Here is a 21,210-nt window from a genome sequence, read left to right as displayed (position 1 = left end):
TGGAGTGAATAAAACAAAACCCTTACAGCCAGGGACAACGATGCAATAATGGTAAACACAGGCGATTCAGTCACAAGTTAAAACCACAGTGCTACTCAAGAAGAAATCAAGGTGTTAGTCCAAGCCTATCTTTTACATAGCTGTTCATTTCAAAGGCCAGAGTCCCAAGGGTGGGGAGTGTGTTCCAGCCACACAGACATCCCAAAGCCAGCCTTCCTTCATAAGCTCCTCAGGCTAGCTACAGTCCCAGTTTGCATATCTTGGACTATATGTTCTTCCTAAGCCAGAGGTGGGGTAGGGGCTCAGCCTTCAGGTCCAGTCGGGGGAGCAGGAGGAGCAGGAGGGCTGGGATCTTCCAGCTTCACATCATGTAGGTGCACTGTGGGAGTGGTGGGGTCTTTGCCCACACCCTGGTTGGGGTCGGCCTGGTCAGGGTGGTGCCTGCGCACATGCTTGACCACCTGGAACTTCTGCTTGGCTTTGTAGCTGCAGAGGCGGCAGAAGAATGGGTGGCGGTCGGTATGGGTGAGGGCATGATGTCGCAGGCCAGCAGCCCAGCGGAAAGCACGGTGGCAAACATTGCACACGTAGGGCTTGGCCTCACTGTGCTTGCGCAGGTGGGTGCGCAACAGGAAGCGTGTCTTGAATGCCTTGCCACACTGCTCACACATGAAAGCCCGTGCCTCTCGGTGTCGTGTCTCCCGGTGTACACGCAGCGCATCAGCCCGGTTGGTACAGTACTCACACTCGGGACATTGGTATGGCTTCAGTCCTACAGGACAAGCACAAACCACCACGGAAGAGGGAAGAACAAGGGTCAGTGAGTCATAAAAAGTCAGCATGATCCTCGGATATAAAGAACACAGCACAAGCTAAGGACCATACTTTTCTGTCCCAGTCACACCTGACATTCTGGTGCCTTTCTCCACTCAGTCCTTGTATACACACAGGTCCCAGTGGATGCTGATGACTAACTGGAATTCTAACCTACTAGTCTACCTGAGAGTAAAGAATACTCAACTATGACAAGGTTATTAAATGGGAAACTCCAACACTTCTTTGGTCATGTGATACTATAGAACTTAAAGACTCCATTTAGACACACTTTCTTTCTTTCTTTTTTTAGAGACAGGGTTTCTCTGTGTAGTTTTGGTGCCTGTCCTGGATCTCGCTCTGTAGACCAGGCTGGCCTCGAACTCACAGACCTCCACCTGCCTCTGCCTCCTAAGTGCTGGGGTTAAAGGTGTGCAGCACTATCACCCGGCTTTAGACACACTTTCTTATCAAACTAAAAAAAATAAGAGAAACTGCTGCAGGCCGCAGGAACATATCATAAGAACTCAGCTGGTTATGGCAAAGTCACTACCTGGAGGGATCAGGGAATTCCTCCAGAGGAAGCCAAATTCCAAGGAGTTCTTGGTGTTATTTGGCTTGTTATATATCAGCTGTCTTCTGTTATGAAAATCATGTGTGCCTTCATAGTTTTCCCAATTGACTTTTCCCTAAGAAGGGCTAACAGTGTGGACTGATCACTCTCTGGACATACACATTCCAGGTATTTGGAGAACAGCCTCAGGAAAGGCTTTCTCTGGAATCAGATATCTCCCTTGGCCACTTTCAAGGACTAGCAGTAGTAACAGTCCACATGCAAGTCTCCTGATATAAGAAATTCCACAAGGAGACACCGCCTAGGTCAGGTGGATGTTAAGTAATAGCTTTACACAATTTAGCTCGGACCCTCCTTTCTTATAGCCTTACTAACTTTATAGACCTCTAACTCCTTACCTAACCACTTCTAGGAATATTTAGATAACCTTCTGCGCTGACAGCTATGCTCAGGCAGAACCCCAGTTCAAGCCTCCTTGTAATTATCATCATTGGCAGCATCCGGCCAGGTCCATCCCCAGATGGAGGAAAGTACTTTATCAGAGATACCTCTGTATTCTCTAAGAACAGACTTAACCATCCAGGCTACCTGTTTGAGAAGGCCTGGCGGATGTGCCAATTAAGCCTTACTTCCTCCTTTCCCAAACCTTACCTCCAGTTCCAGATCTCCCTTTAACTATCACCAGAGGCATCTAGCTGTACACAGGTTGACTAGCGACTGAGCACACTTTCCCCACCCTGCAGAAAAATGGCAGATAGCTTGGACAGATATGAGCCACAGGAAAAAAGAGGACAGTTTTATTTTCTCCCATTGACCTAGCAACTTATAGATTCTTAACATTTTCTACCAATCACGTTTAAGATTATAGTTGAGCACATAAGAGCCCTCTTCTTAGATATTACCCGAATTTAGCCTTTAGTTAATTCATTCCCCAATTGGTCACTTCCCTTTGGGGTTGCAAATGATAATTAACGGTTATTGCCTCCCTATGTGATTCTTATCACCCCTCCGTTTGACTCTGGAAGCCTGGCTTTGCACTGCTAAGGGAATACTGCTTGTAAGTGTATATATACCAGGACTCCCAGGATACGGGAGGATGGAAAAGAGAAAAGAGAATGGATGAACTAGATGGGTAAGAACTTGAGAGGAACAAACTGAGATGGGAGAGGAGAAGGAGATGGGAGAGGGGATGATATGGGAAAGAACAAGATGGATGAGAACCTAGAAGGGGCAGAACTAAGATGAAGGAATTAAGATAGAACCTATAGGGGACCACAGACAAGTGTAGAGAGAAATCAGGCAAGAAAGGAGCTAAATATGAGAGCAGAATATAATAAGCTTGTGCCGGGCGGTGGTGGCGCACGCCTTTAATCTCAGCACTCGGGAGGCAGAGCCAGGCGGATCTCTGTGAGTTCGAGGCCAGCCTGGGCTACCAAGTGAGTTCCAGGAAAGGTGCAAAGCTACACAGAGAAACCCTGTCTCGACAAATCAAAAAAAAAAAAAAAAAAAAAGAATATAAGCTTGTAACTGACACAGAATAATAAAGTATATGGACTAAGGAGTTTCGTGTACATAGATTTATTTCTTTATATCAAGGATTAATTATCAGCTGGTTGTAGATTCTTCCCGGACCCTGGGAGGGAACTATCGAGGGGCTGGACCCCCATAGTCCACGATAAGACACTAACTAGGCGGTGGTGGCACATAATCCCAGCACTTGGGAGGCAGAGGCAGGCTGATATGTGAGTTCGAGGACAGGCAGGGCCACACAGAGAAAGCCTGTCTTGAAAAACAAAACACAACAAAAACAAAAACAAAAAAAGAGAAAATGTTAAAAAAAAAAAAGATAAAGATATTCCTCCACATATGGGGGAAATCACATGCCATAATCAAAGGTACCCCATCATTAACCCTTTACAGAGAACCCATGGTTTGTGGATTCCATACCCTAGAGAAGAAGAAAAAAATAGGGAACTCAGGGCTAGAAAGATGGCTCAGCAGTTAAGAGCACTGGCTGCTCTTCCAGAGGACCTGAGTTCAATTCCCAGCACCCACATGCAGCTCACAACTAACTATCTGTAACTCCTGTTCCAGAGGATCTGGCATCCTCACGGAGAAATACATACAGGCAAAACACCAATGCACATTAGAAAAAAAGAGCGGGGGTGGGGGTGGTGGGGGTGGTGGGGGTGGTGGGGGTGGTGGGGGGTGGGTGGGTAGGGGTGGGTAGGGGTGGATATTTTCACTTTTCTCCTCACTTACAATCATTCTACCACATTTACACGGAAACCACGTATCTCTCAGTGGTTACTCAAAATTGATCTGGAGGGTCTGTGTGTGTGTGTGTGTGTGTGTGTGTGTGTGTGTGTGTGTGTGTGTGTGTGAGAGAGAGAGAGAGAGAGAGAGAGAGAGAGAGAGAGAGAGAGAGAGAGAGGGAGTGAGAGTGTGTGTGTGTGTGGTCTTGGATCATAATAATACACTTGCCCAGCTTTCAGGTTTATCCACTCTTTGATGTCTAACACATTTCAATGGACTGGCAAACCATTTCTGGTGTGTTCTTCCTGTGTAGCCCCTATTCCCAGGGTGAAAACTGATGTAGTCTCTGAGTCTGAGTGAGGATATCCAACATCTCAGGGAGGTCAAGTTTGCTAGAGAACAGGGAAACCCTTTGAGCAAGACAGTCAATTCCCACCCTTCCTTACCTGTGTGCTTGGTCATGTGGTATTTGAGTTGGTTGACCCACTTGCACTTGTATCCACACTCAGGGCACAGGTACTTCCGTTCCTCCTTATGGATCCGCATGTGGTACTAGAAGGAAGATCCAATGCAGAATGTTTACTCCCCGTGCAGCAGGGGCTCCCTCGGGTCTCAGCTGTTTCTTACTAGTTATGTTGTAGGATAAGCTAACTCCTAATTCTGGTTAATAATCTGTAACACAGTGTCTATCTCTGTGTGCATGTGGTGATGTGGGGACTAAACTCAAGGTCTTGTGTATATTAGGCAAGCAAGCATTACCATCACTAAGTCCCTACCCACTGACCCACCTCGTATTTTCAAATGATTAAAATTGAGTACTAAAATTGGGCGGTGGTGGTGCATGCCTTTAATCCCAGCACTCAGGAGGCAGAGCCAGGCAGATCTCTGTGAGTTCCAGGCCAGCCTGGTCTACAAAGAGAGATCCAGGATAGACACCAAAACTACACAGAGAAACTTTGTCTCGAAAAACCAAAAGAAAAAAAAAAATTGAGTACTAGGCATTAATAAAGTAAGTGCTCAATAAATGTTAGCTGTTACTACCCAGATTACTCTTAAGGTATTAAATGCTTTTATCACATAGCAAACAGTTATGGAATTTATCTTTACAAAGCTCATGAAATTGTATCATCCCATTTACAGATGAGGAATCTCTCTCTTTTTTTTTTTTTTATTTTCTGGAGCTGAGGACCAAACCCAGGGCCTTGTGCTTGCTAGGCAAGTGCTCTACCACTGAGCTAAATCCCCAACCTGAGGAATCTCTTAAGTTTTGAGAAGTTAAGGAATCTATCCAGAGTCACAAGCGAATATGTGTAATTGTTAAGGTTATAGAATCCAGGAGACTGGAGAGATGACTCAGCAATTAAGAGCACTGGCTGCTCTTCCAGAGGACCAGGGTTTAGTTTCTAGCCCCCACATGGGCAGCTCACAACTGTCCGTAACTCCAGTTCTAGAGGATCCAACACCTCTTCTGGCTCTGCAGGCACCAGGCTCACATGTAATACACAAACATACACACCAAAAAAAAAAAAAAAAAAAGAAGTTAGAGAATTCAGAGCCTACATTCTTTGCATTTCTTACCTTGAGGCGAGAAGGGTCAGCACAGGCATAGGAGCAGAGGTGACATCGGTAAGGCTTTTCCCCAGTGTGAATTCGGCTGTGCCAGGTGATCTTCTGCCGATTTTTAGTGGTATAGGCACAGTCCGTACACTTGTAGAGCCGGGTGCCTCCATGTCCCTTTACATGGTGATCCAGTACCAACTGATGGCGACATGCGAAGTCACAGAAAGGGCAGCAAAGGGAGGGCTGGCCAGCACCGCCGTCCCCTCCTGAGGGGGCTGTGGACGTCTCCTCGTGCTGCTCCAGGTAGTGCTTCACCAGGCCTACCCGCTCCCGGGCAGCAAAGCTGCAGAGCTGGCAGCGGTGGCTGAAATGGTGTTGCCTCCGATGCTCATCCAGTGCTGGCCGGCTAGGGAAGGCCTCCTGGCAGGCCCCGCACTCCAGCCTCGGGTGCTGTTTACGAGTGTGTCCTCGGAGGCTGGCAGGACTGGGGCAGAGCAGGCCACAGTGGGAACAGTGCAAGGGGCCCTCCGTGGCCTCTCCAGGGCAGCCAGGGGATGGGGGTGTAGGTTCTGGGTGTCGGCGCAGAGCATGCTGCTTCAGTGCCGTTTCTGAGCTAAACTGGGCCTCACACTGGGAGCAGGAAAAGGACGGGGTGCCTTGGTGGCAGCTGTTGACGTGGCGAGTGATGTCATGACGAAGATAACCACTATAGTCACAGAGTGGACAGAAATGGGTGGGTGTTTTGTCATGTACTCGTAGTCGGTGCAAGCGCAGTTTTGAGTTGGTACCAAAGGTCTGCGGGCAGGAGCTGCAAGGGATGCGGCCAACACCTGTGTGTCGAGACTGGTGGGCCTCCAACCGGTACCGTCTAGTAGTAGAAAAATCACAGAAAGGGCACTGATGCGGCTTCACGCCCTCGTGTTTGAGTCGCCGGTGCTGCTGGAGGCATCGGCTTTGCTTGCAGGTGAAGCCACAGTCCCCACACTGCAGAAGGGGCCGGGGGCCAGAGGCTGGGGCTCCAGTGGGGTGCCTCCGCTTCTGATGGAGCCTCAGAGCAGCGGCAGCAGGAGCAACGAATGGGCACAGAGCACAGTGCAGGTCTCCGGACTCCAGGGGGCAGCCCTGGGTCTGGTGAGTCCTCAGGGTCCGTTCCTGCTGACAGCTAAAGGGACATGTGGGGCAGGAGAAGAGGGCACCCTTCTGTTTCTGAGCCACAGCAGGGTCCCTATCACCAGGGCTGGACTCTGTACTCCCACTATTCAAGAGAGCAGAGTCCCCATTGTTTAGGGGAAGAACAACAGGATGAGTCTGGGGGCGCCCACGCTTTCTTCCCCGGCTACGCTCCCCCCGGCAGCCTTCGGTCACATGAGAGGTGATAGAGGAGAGCCGAGAACAAAGGAATGTGCACGAGCTGCAGTGAAACTTGCCTTGCTCAAAGTGGAACTTCTCAGAGGTCCCTGTGGGGAAGGACTTCCCTGCAAGAGAGGCTGAGAGGTCAGAGGGTATGGGAAGAGCTTCCTCTACTCCTGGCTCCCCAGGGAGCTCAGAAGGAACATCTTTTGGAAGCAAGAGCTCCACCTTTGATGGTAAAAGTGGGGGCTTCCCACGTTCAGCATCCTGTGAGGCTTGGCTACCTGGAAGCTGAGGATGTAGAGTGGGAGAGACAGGTCTGGGCAAAGCCTTGTTCTTTCTGAGAAGAACAGGGCACTTCTTCATCATATGGGTGCTGAGGCCACGTTGTTGCTTAAAGCTAGCTCCACACTCGGGGCATAGCAGGGGCTCTCGGCGGCTGTGGCACCCCGATTTGGAGTGCAGAGTCAGGGCTTTCTCCCGGCGGGTGATAAAAGGACAGTGTGGGCAGCGGAAGGCTCTTCCTTCTCCCTGGATCACTACCATCTGTACCCGGCCCTCCAGCACCAATGCTTCTGCTTGTTCCTTGTCCTGTCTCCTCAGGGCCTTAAGCAGTGACTCTGACTCAGGAAACGGTGGCAACGGTGCAGTCTCAGCAGACACAGTCGCCTTGAATGTGTTAGGGGTCTCCTCAGAGATTAGAGGATTTCTGGGGGGCTCAGAGACTAGCTTCTCCAGAATGGGCTCTTCAGCAACCAAGCCAGGAGTCCCAACACTTTCAAAGCTGGACAGTTCCGGCTCTTCCAGTCCAGCTGGTCTTTCCATTCCCAGTGGCCCTGGGGGATCAAGAGGCCTGAACTCCACAGGGGCTGTTTCCGTGAGCTCCTCAAGGGGTGGTGGCTCTGCCACAGGTTCTAGGTCTACCCTCAGGGCCTCCAAGTGTAGTGTGCAGCCACCCTCCTCCACCTCCCCTGGGCTGGGGCTGCCAACCAGGTTATCCCCTTGGGGAGCCTCAATACCATCCTGTCTTTTGGTGCTGACCTCATCACTTGTATCTGGCAGGGCCTGGTCCACACTGGAGTCCGCCACAATCCCATCTTCATGGTCTTGTCTCTCAGGCTGGGCTGACAGCTGGCTTGAAGGTCCTAAGTCTGATGGAGGTGCCAGGCACTGCCTGGCCCCCTCCAACTCCTGGCTGGCACTGCAGAACTGCCAAACCTGGTCCCCTGGCATGTAGCCATGGACCTTCCGCTTGTGGAAGAAGAGTGTGGTGTTGCTGAAGGTACGGTAGTCACAGAGGGCACAGTGAAACTCCCGGAGATGGGTGTGCTTGCAGTTCTCATGGCTCAGCAGGGCCTGCTTGTGGCGGCTCTGGTAGCTGCAGTAGCGGCAGGGGTAGAGTGGGGCAGGTGTGCCAGGGTGGTGCTGGGAAGCCATGTGCTTCTGAAGCTCATACTTCCGCTTGCATGCAAAGGCACACACCTCACACATGAGGGACTTTCCCTGGTGGCGCAGTTTGTGGCTGCTCAGCTGATCAGCCCGATGGCAGCGGTAAGAGCACTGGTTGCATTGGTATCTGGGAAGAAGGACAAAGAGGGGTCAATCACAATACATCGTAACAGTTGACAGTCACTGACTAAATACTATAGGCCTGGGTCTGCGCTCTGTGCTGCACGTGAACCATCTGATTTAACTTGCCTTCTACCATCCTGTGAGGTAGGTATTTCTACTTTATAGATGAGGCCAAGGCACTGAAGTTAGGTGTCTGCCCAAAGGAAGTGATGGGCAGACAGCCTAGCTTCAGAGCTGGAACTCTTATTCTCTACTGCATATGCATGTGGCGTGTTGTGTGCCGGCCCCGTCCCCCCACCTCCTGGTCTTGAGATGCTGAGGACTGAACTCAGGCAGGGTTTTATGCATGCTAGAAAAGTGTTCTGCCAGAGTCCCTAACTACTTCCTATAGGAAAGTAATCATGAGTAAAGTGGGGCAGGTATGCCAGGGTGGCAGTACCCACCTGACTTCTAAGGAACTGGAACCCCACGGAGCAGGTTTCTGTGTGCTGTTCTATTCCCCAGTGGAGGTATAAAGGCTACAGACCAAGCCCCTAGGCAGATGTGCCCACAGGTTAGAGAATTTGTCCAGATGTTACTGGATCTTAAAGTGGCCATTTGGTGCCAGTAAGTGTAGATCCATTTTCCTGAGACCAAATTCTGGGAACTAACTACCACTTTAAATGTGGGCTCTAAGGACTGAACTCCTCAGACCTCCATGACTGCAGCAAGCACTTTACTGACTGGGCCACCTCCTCCTCAGCCCCTCAGGTGACACTTTAACCTCTCTTTTCCTTCGCCTGGCCCAGAATGCTCTCACCATGCAGAACGGGCCTCAGACACAGGCTCAACTGTAGGTGCCGGAGCTAAGAGAGCAGGAGCGGAGACCAGTGTTACAAACGAGAAAGAAAGCAATGGGCCCAAGATGGAAGCGTGTGTGCTCCTACCTGAGATCCCCTGCATGTTTCCGCATGTGCACACTCAGGTAGTGCTTCCACTTGGTGACGTAGCCACATTCAGTACACATGTAATCCTTGGTATTAGAGTGGGTCAGCATGTGCTTGGATAGGTAGCTCACATCCCGGCACGTGAAGTCACACAGCTCACACTTGTGAGGTTTCTCTCCTTATAGTGTGTTAGGAGAAAAAAACACAGGTCAGATATAGATTTGAGTGAGTGGCCATATCATCTCTTCCAGCAAGTCTGCTATGATGCCAGGCAGGAGCAAAAGCTTTATGTGCTACCAGGTATGTGGCACACTTCACAAGAAAGAAGGGAACATTACAGCTGTCTCTGACATTTCCTCCAACTCCTATACCAATGAAGAGGGGGAAATTAAAAGTCTACCTTTGATTTTTTTGCTTGTTTTTTTTTTTGAGACAGGGTTTCTCTGTGTACCCCTGGCTGTCCTAGAACTCACTCTGTAGACTAGACTGGCCTCGAACTCAGAGATCCACCTGCCTATGCCTCCCCAGTGCTGGTGTGCACCAAGCTTACCTTTGATTTTTAGAAAAAGGTAGTTGGTACCTGTAACTCAATTCTTTCTCATTTCCTAAGTAGAGATTAGAACAGGAGAAGAAATAGAACTGAAACTCTAGATTCCATCAGAGCAATGCATATGAACAGCGAGCATTTATACAATGCTCACTATGTGCCTGAGCTCTGCATAAAGTGCCTCCTCTCAATGAGTCTTCGTAGCAACACTATAAGGTGCTATTATTATCTCTGTTTTAGAGGTGCGAAAATCAAGGCACAGAGAAATCACAAAGCCATTTTATTAAACGGTGGACCACATGGCCTTGGGCAGCCTGTTTTCCTTGTTTCCAGAAAGGGAACAACAAAATAGAGACCTCACCTGGTTGGTGTGAGTATTAAATGAAACATACCAAAGCTGTCAGTGGTGCACAGTAAGAACTCAAGGATGAGCTGTCCCAGCACTTGCTCAATTCCTGGCACTAAGAGGCTGGTGGCTATGTTCCTCCCTTCCTCCCCATCCAGCCACCTCTGTGTGGTAAAGGGCACACAATATAGCTCTCTGTGATCCTACTGTACATCTAAGTTGAACTTCTCAATTCATTTTTTGTCTCTGATCTTTACCTGCCTTGCTTACAAGACTGTCGAGGATGAAACAGGATAATACATATAAAAGAATGTTTTAAACTATTAACTCTACACAGACACAGATTTTAGGAAAAGGCCTTGGAAACTACAGTCTGTGACTAAACTGTGTACAGAAAAGAACTGTTATATGGGAATAGCAATAGCTTTGACCAAACTGTCTAAAAATTATTTTTCTAACCAGTTTTCTGTGGAATTGGCTTAATGGTTCACCAGTGCATAGATGTTTGCAGAGAATCAAAAAATCAGAGAAGATACCATCGTAGGAAGCCTGATTTAGTTGCCATCTATGGCTTCAGTAATGCAAACAACCTAAGGAATCCAATATAAAACAAGTCAGTTTTCAAGTCACCAGAGGCGATCTTGTTCAGTTCTAAGGAAAGCCACAATATATGGATGGCTGACTACTTTTCCTTCTCCTGTTCCTACAGACTCCCCACACTTGAATTATAAAGGAAGCTCTCTGCCCTGGTCTGCAAGTCTGCACTATAAAAGGCTGAACATTACCCATCTGCACTTGACTAGGGGTGGGTGGAACTGGATCAGTGCTGACGGGTAAGGAATGAGAGTCCAGTGTTAGAACACGGGTTCTGAAATCAAAGTGCAAGGATTCAGACATGACTTGACTACTTTATTTGTTGAATGACATCAACTTATGCCTTATATCCTTGTAAACTTGGGATACTAGAGTTTTATGCCCATAAACTTGAGGTCAAGTGAAACAATGTATGCAATGCCCTTTGTGTGATGCTTGGTACACAGCCAAAGCTCGTGCCAGCCATCACCTTCACCAATGTTATTACATCACCAGAAGGATGGAAGCCATCTCACCAGTATGCAGCAGCATGTGTCGGATAAGCACCCTCTTGTGGGCAGTGGCAAAGTTGCACTCAGAGCACTGGTGGATCTTCTCATGAGCGTGCATCTTGCCAACGTGGTCCTGGTAGGCGACTGGGTTGAAGGTGGCAAAGGGGCAGAAGGTGCACCGTAGCTCTTCACTGCCTGGGTGGCCTTGTTTCTTATGTTTGCGGAACAGGTGCTTATTGGAGCAGGCAAAGTCACAGTGGGGACAGTGGAAAGCGTAATGGCTCTTGTGGTGGGCTTCCATGGCTTCAGCTGTGGCAAAGAGCATGGGACATGAGTGATGGCGGCACTCCACAGCGCGTACTCCATGGGTCTCCTTTAGGTGCTTTACAAAGGCCTTCCGGTCGGGGGCTACGTAAGTGCAGCCCTCCTGAAAGCAGTGCAGGGGTAAGGGCTCGGCGGCAGCTGCTGCCGTGTGGCTCTTGAGGTGCTCTTTGAGCGCCTGGCTGAGGCGGAACTCCTCTCGGCAGACAGGACAGGCATAGGTGTCCGAGTAGAAGTTGGAAATGTCCTCGTGCATGCTGGCCATGTGGCGGTTAAGTGCGTTCCTCTCCACGGCACTGTAGTGGCACAGAGGACATCGGTGGGCCTTCTCACCCAGCTCCCGTAGCAGATGGGTCTTGAGTTTGCTCTTGCTGGTGAAGAACTTCTGGCAGTTAGGACACTGGAGGCTCGGGTCTGGAAAGTGGAGATGTAGGTGCTCTACCAGATGGGTCCGCTTCTTAAAGCACCGTTTGCATTCTGGGCACATGTGTGTCTTGAAGAGGGACTCAGTGCTGGAAGCCACATGCCCTGTGAAAGAGAATGCAGAGGGTTAAGAGCCAGGTTCTCTAGTAGTTCAGTGGCTAGCTAGACAACAGAAGCTACAGCTTGTACAGACACAAATACCACAAGCATCTCTTTTCATAAAAACCAAAAACACCAGAGTCTCAAATGTTGTCTCAAAGAAGAGGTGAGAAACTCCACTATTAAGAGAAAAAGAACTACAAGGACTACTCATACTACTCCCCCCTTTTTTTTTGTTAACTTGCCTTTTTAAAATTATTAATTTTTAATTTTCAATTTATCTATTTTATATCCTGACTGCACTTTCCCTTCCCTCCCAGTCTTTCCTGCCACCACTCCGCTGCCCACTCCACTTCTCCGTTTCTATTCAGAAAAGGGCAGTCCTCCTATGGATATCAACAAAACATGGCATATCAAGTTGCAGTAAGACTGAGCACCACCCTTTGTATTAAGGCTGGGCAAGGCAATCCAGAATAAGGAGTAGGGTCCCAAAAGCCAGCAAAGGTGTTAGAGACAGTTCCTGCTCCCAGTGTTAGGAGTCCCACAAGAAGACCAAACTACACAACTATCCCATATATGCAGAGGGCCGAGGTCAGTCCCGTGCAGGCTCCCTGGTTGTTGGTTCAGTCTCTATGAGCTCTATGAGCCCAGGTTAGTTGATTCTATGGGTATTCTTGTGACGTTCCTGACCCCTCTGGCTCCTACAATCCTTCCTCCCTCTCTTCAGCAGGATTCCTGGCTTGGCCTAATGCTTGCCTGTGGGTCTCTTCATGTTTCCATCAGCTACTGGATGAAGCCTCTCTGATGACAATTGGGCTAGGCACCAATCTATACTAAGACCTTCTTGTGGCCTGTTTCAAGTGTTTTCCCAAGTCACCCACTATTCCTAACCTCTGTTTGGAGCTGTCCAAGAAAATATGGATGGAGCCTTTTTATTCTTGTTGCCCCTGCTTTACACTGACATGCAGAAAGATCAGCAGGGCAGATGCAAAAGAGTCTCAAAATGAGTGAACAGAAAGAAAGGTATAGTACCCTCAACTTCCAAATACTGGTTCACTGAGCTTTAAATAATTGAGAGCTGGTAATAAATACAATCAGATTCTTTTAAATATTCTCCCTGTGGGATGAATCTCAAGTGTTTCTATTGAGTTTGAAACTGGAAACAAAGATTCAGAAAAAAAATCTTAGGTAGCTAGACAAAACAGGTTGATCATCAATAACCTGTGATAACTATACTATGAACAGAATCCCTTTTCCCTGCTAAAGAGGGCTACGGCTGTACTGGATAGTTTTATGTCAACTTGACACAAGCTAAAGTCATCAGAGAGGAGAGAACCACAACTGGAAAATACTTCCATAAGACTGAGCTGTGGGCAAGCCTGTAAGGCATTTTCTTAATTAGAGATTGATGGGTGAAGGCCCAGCCCATTGTGGGTGGTACCATCCCTAGGCTGGTGGTCCCACGTTCTTTAAGAAAGGAGGCTGAACAAGCCATGGGGAAGAAGCCAGTAAAGAACACCCCTCCATGGCCTCTGCATCAGTTGCTGCCTCCCGGTGCCCTGTTTCAGTTCCTGTCCTGACTTCCTCCAATGATGAACAGTGATATGGAAGTATAAGCCCAATAAATCCTTTCCTCCCCAACTTGCTTTATTATGGTCACGGTGTTTCATTGCACAACAGAAACCCTAAGACACTGGCTGAAGAAACCCTGCCTAGGAGAACAAATTGTATTGTACCACTGCCCCGTGTTACCAGATTATTTGACCTATTTGTCACTGCGTACTAGACTCTGCTGTTGGTTTTAAGTCCTTGAGATTAAGCCTAAGGACTGACAAAGGCTAAGGGAATACTCTATTGTTGAGTTATTTCCCTAGCCTAGATCTTGACTTCTGAGTTAAGTAGAACATGGATCTGAACTAAAGCCCAGAAAACCAAAACCTAAGGCCTAAACGTCAGGCTCCCCACTCTCCACTCCTGTCTACCATGAAGAGCTTCAACCTCAGTGATGTTTTTACCTTCCAACTGCTGAGCTCCTTGGCTTTTATCCAAGACTTTCTGGGAGTCCTTTTGGGGGCCACTCTCCTCTTCCTCTACATCCTCTTCGGCTGACTCCTGCCCAGGCAATGGTGCACCTGCTTCCTCAGAAGGTACTCTCTCTCCTGGAGGCAGTTTGGGAGCTGGGGGCACATAAAACTTCAAGTCCACAAGGGCCAATGACAGTACCGAATGCTGGTACTATACTTACTGGCAGGCAGAATTATCCTTCTCTCCTTTTAGCAGAAAAGGATCTTGGATTCTAAGTAAATTTATATATTCTTATTCAAGACAGGGATCTGAAGACCAAGAGTAAAAACCTAGTCTAAAAACCTATGATAATAACAGACAAACCCCTTGAAGCTCAGAACTTTGAAGTCACTGGAAAGGGGGCAGGAGCTAAGAGGTAGGTAAGTGTAGAATGTACTTCCTTGGCCTAGGTCTCCAGAGCCAAAGGGTGGATGTTCAAGGCAGAGACAATACTCTGACTGTTCACTGTTCTACTGAGGAGTCTAATTGGTACTTCAGGCTCATACCTTGCCTCCAAAAGTTTCACTTTAGACGTAAGAACAAGAAAGAGGCTCGGCAAGTCAAGTTCTCAGTCTGTCCTCTCCTGGACTATTTTTCTCTACTTCCTGCTCCTCCACTTACCTCACGCTGCTTTTGTTAGTTTTGAGACTAAAGGGAGAAATTGATAAAGTACCTCCCTTCCTGAGATTTCTTTCTTTTTTTTGTTTTTTTTCAAGACAGAGTTTCTCTGTGTAGTTCTGACTATCCTAGAACTTACTATGTACACCAGGCTGGCTTTGAACTCACAGAGGTCTGGCTGCCTCTGCCTCCTGACTGCTGGGATTAAAGGTGTGAGCCACCACTGCCCAGCAAGATTTCTTTTTTTTTTTTTTTTTAACAACCCTATTCCTCTCTGCCCACTCTTACAATTTATTTGTTTATGTTTTTGGAGACATGACCTCATATAGTCCAAGTTGGCCTGGAACTTGCTATATAGCTAAAGATGACCCTGAATTTCTAACCCTCTCAAGTGCTCAGATTACAGGCATGCACTATTTCATCCAGCTCCAATCTCATTCATTCTAAAGGCAATCAATAAACATTCTACTAGTAGCAACAGTCACCGACAGGCACTTTCGCCCTGAGATAGCATGGTCTGAAACAGATCAACAGAGGATACTGTTAAAATATCTTCAGATTACATGTTGCATAAATCAATTTTACTCACAGACAAAGGCTTCCTTTGGTCCCATGTATTCTGATTGGTTCAAGTTTTCTAGAGCCTTTCCCATATCACCCAGCATTTTTTTTTTCCCTGCGTGGCCCTGGCCAGCCTGGAACTTGCTCTGTAGACCAGGCTGGTCTCTAATTCACAGAAATCACCTGCCTCTGCCTCCCAAGTGCTGGGATTAAAGGCCTGTGCCACCATAGCCTGGCTGAAATCTCATCCTCTTGAGCCATGGTCTACATTCTGTCATACTCATGGAACAGTCATACTGGAAACAAATGTCACAGGAGACCAACTGGAGATACACTCTACGCAGGAGACTAGTTGGTCCCTGGCCCCTACCTGGCAGCAGCTCCTGGGATGGAAGGCCCTGAACAGCAGAAAGTTCTCCCCGTGAGCTGGCTCCATGGCTCCGCTGATGCTGCCGGAAGAGTTTGACGTTGGAGCCCATGAAGCTGCAATGGCTGCAGTGGAAAGGGTAATGGGCCTGCCGATGCAGCTCCATTCCCTGCTGGCTCCCGAAAAGCAGGGAGCAGCCCCGGAATGAACAGGGCACAGGAACTGCCTTGTGGGTCTGTCTCAGGTGATGCTGCAGACCCTTGCGATCTTCAGCAGAGAACACACAGCCAGACTCTGGGCAGGAGAATGTGTTGGGAGTGACCCGGTGAATCTTGAAGTGGCTCTTCAAGGCCTGGGGTTGGACAAACTCTTGTCTACATACAGGGCATGGCAGGGGGCTATCTGGCAGGCTGGGGTCCTGCAGTGGGCCATTGAGGGTGAGGTTGCTGGGGGGCAGCTCTACAGAGCACGGGGGGCTAGAGAGGTCCTGCACAGCCTGAATATGGGTCCCAGTGCACTGGTGCAGGGAGAGCAGAGTAGGCTCTGCAAAGCTCTGTTCACAGCGCTCACAGAAGTATACCTCCACCACCTTTACCAGGACACCTGCAGGCAGAGGACCGACAGAGAAAGGCACAGAATCAGACGGAACAAGACTTGAAAGAGTTAGTCACTAGTAGAAATGTAAGTGAATCTTTTTATAGTCATGGAGTGCAGACAGACTTCAAGTTAGGCTTTGCACCTGAACTATAAGCCCATAGGTCAGGGTAGCCTGTCTGGAATGTGTGTTTGGATTTCTAGTGTCTAGTAAAATACTTGGCAAAGATGCGTGCTTAGTGTATTATGAATCAACAAACAATAAAATCCAGAAAGCATTAAGAAAAAGCAAATTTGGGCTAAGCAAAGTGCCTGCCATGTAAGCATCAGGACTTGAATTCAGATCCCCAGCACTGACAAGTCAAAGACAGGCAGATTTCTGGAGCTTATTGGCTGGCTAGCATAGCCAAACCAAGCTCGTGAGCTCCAGGTTCAGTAAGAGACCCTTTCTGAAAAGGCTCTGTGGGTAAAGGCCTTTGCCACCAAACTTGATGACCTGAGTTTAATCCCCAGAACCCACATGGTAGGAGAGAACTGAAGCCCACAAATTGTTTGCACAGGCACCCATATCCACACACACCACAGATAAAATAAGATGTAAAAGAAAGAAATAAAATGTAGGAAGCAATTGAGGAAGATCCCTGACTCTGACATCTACACGAGCATAGATGTGCACACACACATGCTGCTACATACTGGTGAGATGGCTTCCATCCTTATGATGATGTAATAATGGTGGTGAAAGTGAAGGCTGGCACGAGCTTTTGCTGTGTACCAAGCATCACACAAAGGGCACTGCCTACACTGTTTCACTTGACCTCGAGTTTATGGACTGATTCTCCTGTCTGCACCTCCCATCTCACAAAGGAGTGTTGGCTTAGAGACCCAAGCTACCTCATCTGTATGAGCTTTTCAACATGGTTCTAAGGATGAAAGTCAGGTTGTCAGGGTTGCATGGCAAGCACTTTTATCTACTGAGCATCTCATGAACCCATGAGAGAGGGTCTTGACATGTAACCCAGGCTGGCTTATGCAGTTTAGTCTAGTCTGCCTCAGTTTCCTGAGTACTAAGATTAAAGGAATGCTGGGATTACTGACACATACCAGCACACTCACCTATCAATGTTATTTTTGTGTGTGACTACATATTCAATCTACCTTATCTTTTTAGCAGTTCATGGTATGAAATCAAAATGAAATTATGCCCTGATGGACCACAGAGATGTTCCTAACAACAACCAAGTTGCCTTACACACCTCATCCTTGCATGCATGTATGTCTTCCTTTAAGAAAGGTTCCTAGAGTGGAATTACTATGTCAGAGTGTGCATTATTGTAAAATTTGCAATGTAGCTAAACTGACCTTCAAAAGCTTAATTTACATTGCAGATGCAGCTGGGTGATAGTATAACAATTAGCTACCATGTACAAGAACCTGGGTTCTATGCCCCAGCACTAAAAAATATATATATTTTATATCTTCCCAAAGTTGCAAGATAGTAGTAGCTAGGCATAGTGGCATATGCCTTTAATTCCAAAACCTAGGAGGCAGAGGCAGACAGATCTCTGTGAGTTCTAGGCCAGCCTAGTCTATATAGTAAATTCCAGGACAGCCACAGCTACATAGTAAGATCATATCAAAAACAAATAAACAATTAAAAAAAAAAAACCCCAAAGTTGCAAGATACTATATATCCTTATACAGCATCTTCTCAACTCTCGCAGTTTGTGTGTGTGTGTGTGTGTGTGTGTGTGTGTGTGTGTGTGTGTGGTGGAAACAGGGTTTCAGCCTCGTATAGCCCAGGCTGTCCTGGAGCTTGCTCTGTAGAACAGGTTGGCCTCAAACTCGCCTGCTTTTGCCTCCTGAGTGCTGGAATGAAAGGTGTGCATCACCAACACCCGGCCAATTCTAGAAATTTAAAATACTTAGTTATGGCCAAAATTGAGAGACCAAAATAGCATTTCTATGAAATTAAGCATTTTCCCATAGGGCTATTGTTTATATTATTTCTTCTTTGTGAACTGCATGTAGAGTCATTCATATCCATTCATTTACTCTCTCTCTCCCCTCAAGATAACATCCTGCTGTGTAGGCCTGGCTGGCCTGGGATTCACTATGTAGACCTCTGGCTCAGAACATTCAGCAATCCTCCTCAGCCCTGGAATTAAAGGTGTGTACCACCATATCTAGCTTTCTTTAAAAAACAAAAAACAATGAACTCTAAAATTTAAAGATATTGTTTTTAGTTTTTACTTTTTAAAAACACTCATTCATATGAAATGTGTCCATATGTGCAGGCACATGCTTGTAGGTCAGAGGACAACTTGTAGGAGTTGGTTTTCTCCTTTCACCATGTGGATCCTGGGGGTTGAATTCAGGTCATCAAGCTTAGTGGTAAATGCCTTTACACACTGAGCATCTTGCCAGACCCCTTAACCAGAGACAGGGTCTCACTATGTAGCAATGGCTGGTCTTGAACTCACACAGATCAACCACCCTCTGTCTCTCAAGTATTGAGATTAAAAGTGTGCACCAACACACAGTCCATTCATGCTCTCTCTTTTCTTTGTTCCCCCAGAGAAAAGCTTATGATTTTGTTTGTTTGTTTGTTTTGTTTTTCGAGACAGGGTTTCTCTGTGTTGCCCTGCCTGTCCTGGAACTCTCTCTGTAGACTAGGCTGGCCTTGAACTCACAGAGACCTTCCTGCTTCTGTGTCCAGAGTGCTTGGATTAAAGGCATGCACCACCAATGACTGGCTCAGTTTAGAATTCTTACATGGTCAAATTACCTAATATTTCCCAGAATCCTTTGCTATTATCCTACACTGTCAGAAGACAAAGTTTACAATTGTAACTGAAAGGTAACAGTGAAAGAATAGGAAGTTTCTTAAAAATGAATGTTTTACACGTAGAAAGAATAAAGAGAAACTTCCCTCTGAGATAAACAGCATGCCCTGGGTAAGTACAGCATGTTACACACAGGAAACTAGGGTAAGGAAATACCAGTTACTTCTGGAAAGCCCTGCCAAACTCAGGCTGGTTGATCAGGCTGGGCCTCTGGCCTAATGACTGGCTGATTTAGGGTCAGTATGGAAGAAAGGCTCCCCAAGGACTGTCAGAGTAAGGACAAGCCAGAATGGGCAGAAGTGTCAGAACTGTTTTCTGTTCTTGATTACTGCCTAGCAGACATGAAGCTCTCAGAGGGAAAACTTTGCCAAAAGTTTGTTACAAGGCTGTATGCTACCCTGCCAGCCTTCCATCAACATGCATCAACTGCAAACCAAATGATAACATCTCTAGGTATAAAAATAGCATGCTGCCTTGTGTTCTCATCACATTCAAGAGAAAGACCAACAACAGCCCAGACAAAACACTCAAGGCTATGTCCCACAGGCCTGGCAGCAACTATGCTTGTACCTGACGTCTCTCCAGATGCTCCTGGGGTCAGGGCTCCAGCTACCGCTTCCACAATAATCTCCATGTTCCCTGGACCCTCTTCAGTAGCTGTGGCCTCTACCAGGAGGCAGCCTGGGTCAGCAGGCAAAGGGGCAGGCTCCCCGGAAGCACATGTGTTCTGGACAGGGCCCAGGATTCCATGGTTTGAGAGAGGTGGGGGAATCAACAACAGCTCAGAGCAGAGTCCATCCATCTCTCCAGTGCCGTTAGCCAGCTGGGATGCCAACACGGGGTCTGTCATTATCATTGACTGATGTGCTGTGGCCTCCTAAATGCTGACAAATAACCAGAAAAAAACCAACATATAAATACATACACACACATACAGTTAGAACTCTTAATTTCTCTGAAGCTGGCCCACCCATTTAGGCATTTCCTTTCATGACAACATGCCATACATTATTATCCTAAATATTTTCAAAGCAACATTCAGCACAAAGAGTATAAAATGAGAATGATGTCAGTATTAGCAGAGAACAAGTTGCGGCCAACGTTAAAGAGTGCAGGTTATGTTTCTCGCCAGCTAAGTGACCACTGCCACTAAGTGGGGCCAGAGGCTCTGTCTCTTACTACCTGACGATCTCATTATTCTCAGTGCAGATATAAAACCATCCCTTCACTTATGGTCCTCCCTGACCTGCCTCTCCAGACAACCTTCCCTCCCCGCCCTCCTAAGCAGAGGACTTGCCATTTTCTGACTGTTACATTCTTTTTTTGCTTGTAGACCTTTCCACTTTCTTGCCACTCCCATCCAATCCATCTCAGTCTCTCGTCTAGCTAATCCAATATACAGACTCCTTAAGAAAATAAGTATCATCTCTGCTGTGAATGCTTCCTGACATTCTTAATTTTCTCTCTCTTGGGTCCTGAGTCCAGGTGTACACAACACCAGCTGTTTTTAAGACTTTATTTTTTAATTATGTGTGTTGATATGTATATATGAGTGCAGGTGCCTACAGAGTCCAGAAGAGGGGGTTGGATCCCCTGAAGCTGCAGTGGTTGTCAGACATCTGAAATGGATGCTCAGGTCCTCAGAAAGAGCAGCATTCACTCTTAACCAGTGAACCAATTCTCTAACTCACATCTCCCCCCCAAAAAAATGTGGTGCTGGGGATCATACCCAGAGCTTTGTGCATGCCAAGCAAGTACTCTACAAATGAGTTATTATATATTCCCAACACTGGATGTGGAGCTTTGAGTAGTATATTGACATTTTTCACTTCAATGAACACAAAGCACCAACAAGCTACACAAGTCAGACATGAAAATTCTAGTGACCAGCTAACTTGACGTAAACCCAGGTATCTTACACCTAGGTGTCAAACCAGTGGTTCCTCAAACACAAGGTGGCTTTGGAACTCACCAACTTCCCAAGGCCTCCAGAACCTAACACAACCGAGAAACGAATTAAACTACACGCCCTGTTAAGATACGGCTGAAATAAGGGAGATAATTTAAATTTATGGTACTCAAGAGGCAGAGGCAGGTGGAACTCTGTGAGTTCGAGGCCTGCCTGAGTTCCAGGACAGCCAAGGCTCTTAACACAGAGAAAACCCTGTTTCAAAACACCAAAAACACAAAAACCAAAACCCCAAAATGACAATAATTACTTGATGAAATCGGGTCACCGAGGTTGAAGAAGGGCCAGGTGAGAGCCGCTATTCCTCATTCTGCAGAAT

At 47.3% G+C, this 21,210-nt stretch overlaps 1 protein-coding gene across 2 annotated transcripts; it reads right to left on the bottom strand.

Moving 5' to 3' along the window:
* Positions 1 to 227: 227 nt before the first annotated feature.
* Znf142 (zinc finger protein 142) lies at positions 228 to 19,804 on the bottom strand. Of its 2 annotated transcripts, XM_059278685.1 has the most exons (8): positions 19,493 to 19,804; positions 15,486 to 16,085; positions 13,888 to 14,049; positions 11,054 to 11,878; positions 9,052 to 9,229; positions 5,222 to 8,129; positions 4,090 to 4,195; positions 228 to 772 (listed from the first exon to the last, which is right to left on the bottom strand). In XM_059278685.1, exons 1-8 carry the CDS (start codon positions 19,776 to 19,778, stop codon positions 303 to 305), a joined length of 5,535 nt encoding a protein of 1,844 aa, XP_059134668.1. In that variant the 5' UTR covers positions 19,779 to 19,804; the 3' UTR covers positions 228 to 302. The 2 variants fall into 2 exon arrangements, with proteins under 2 accessions (XP_059134668.1, XP_059134667.1); XM_059278684.1 differs by lacking the exon at positions 19,493 to 19,804 and having other exon boundaries at positions 15,486 to 16,118.
* Between the last annotated feature and the right edge of the window lie 1,406 nt (positions 19,805 to 21,210).

Source organism: Peromyscus eremicus, chromosome 13, assembly GCF_949786415.1.
Source record: "Peromyscus eremicus chromosome 13, PerEre_H2_v1, whole genome shotgun sequence".
Taxonomy (NCBI): Eukaryota; Metazoa; Chordata; class Mammalia; order Rodentia; family Cricetidae; genus Peromyscus; species Peromyscus eremicus.
This window is presented reverse-complemented; position numbering and strand designations above follow the sequence as displayed.

What these genes read in the sequence shown, in the direction of transcription:
- Znf142 (XM_059278685.1), bottom strand. Translation starts at nt 19,778, where the DNA reads ATGATAATGACAGACCCCGTGTTGGCATCCCAGCTGGCTAACGGCACT. An exon ending in ATCCCAGGAGCTGCTGCCAG is followed by an intron (nt 14,050 to 15,485) that starts GTAGGGGCCAGG and finishes ATGTGCCCCCAG; the next exon opens with CTCCCAAACTGCCTCCAGGA. An exon ending in CTGACCCTTCTCGCCTCAAG is followed by an intron (nt 4,196 to 5,221) that starts GTAAGAAATGCA and finishes TCTTCCTTCTAG; the next exon opens with TACCACATGCGGATCCATAA.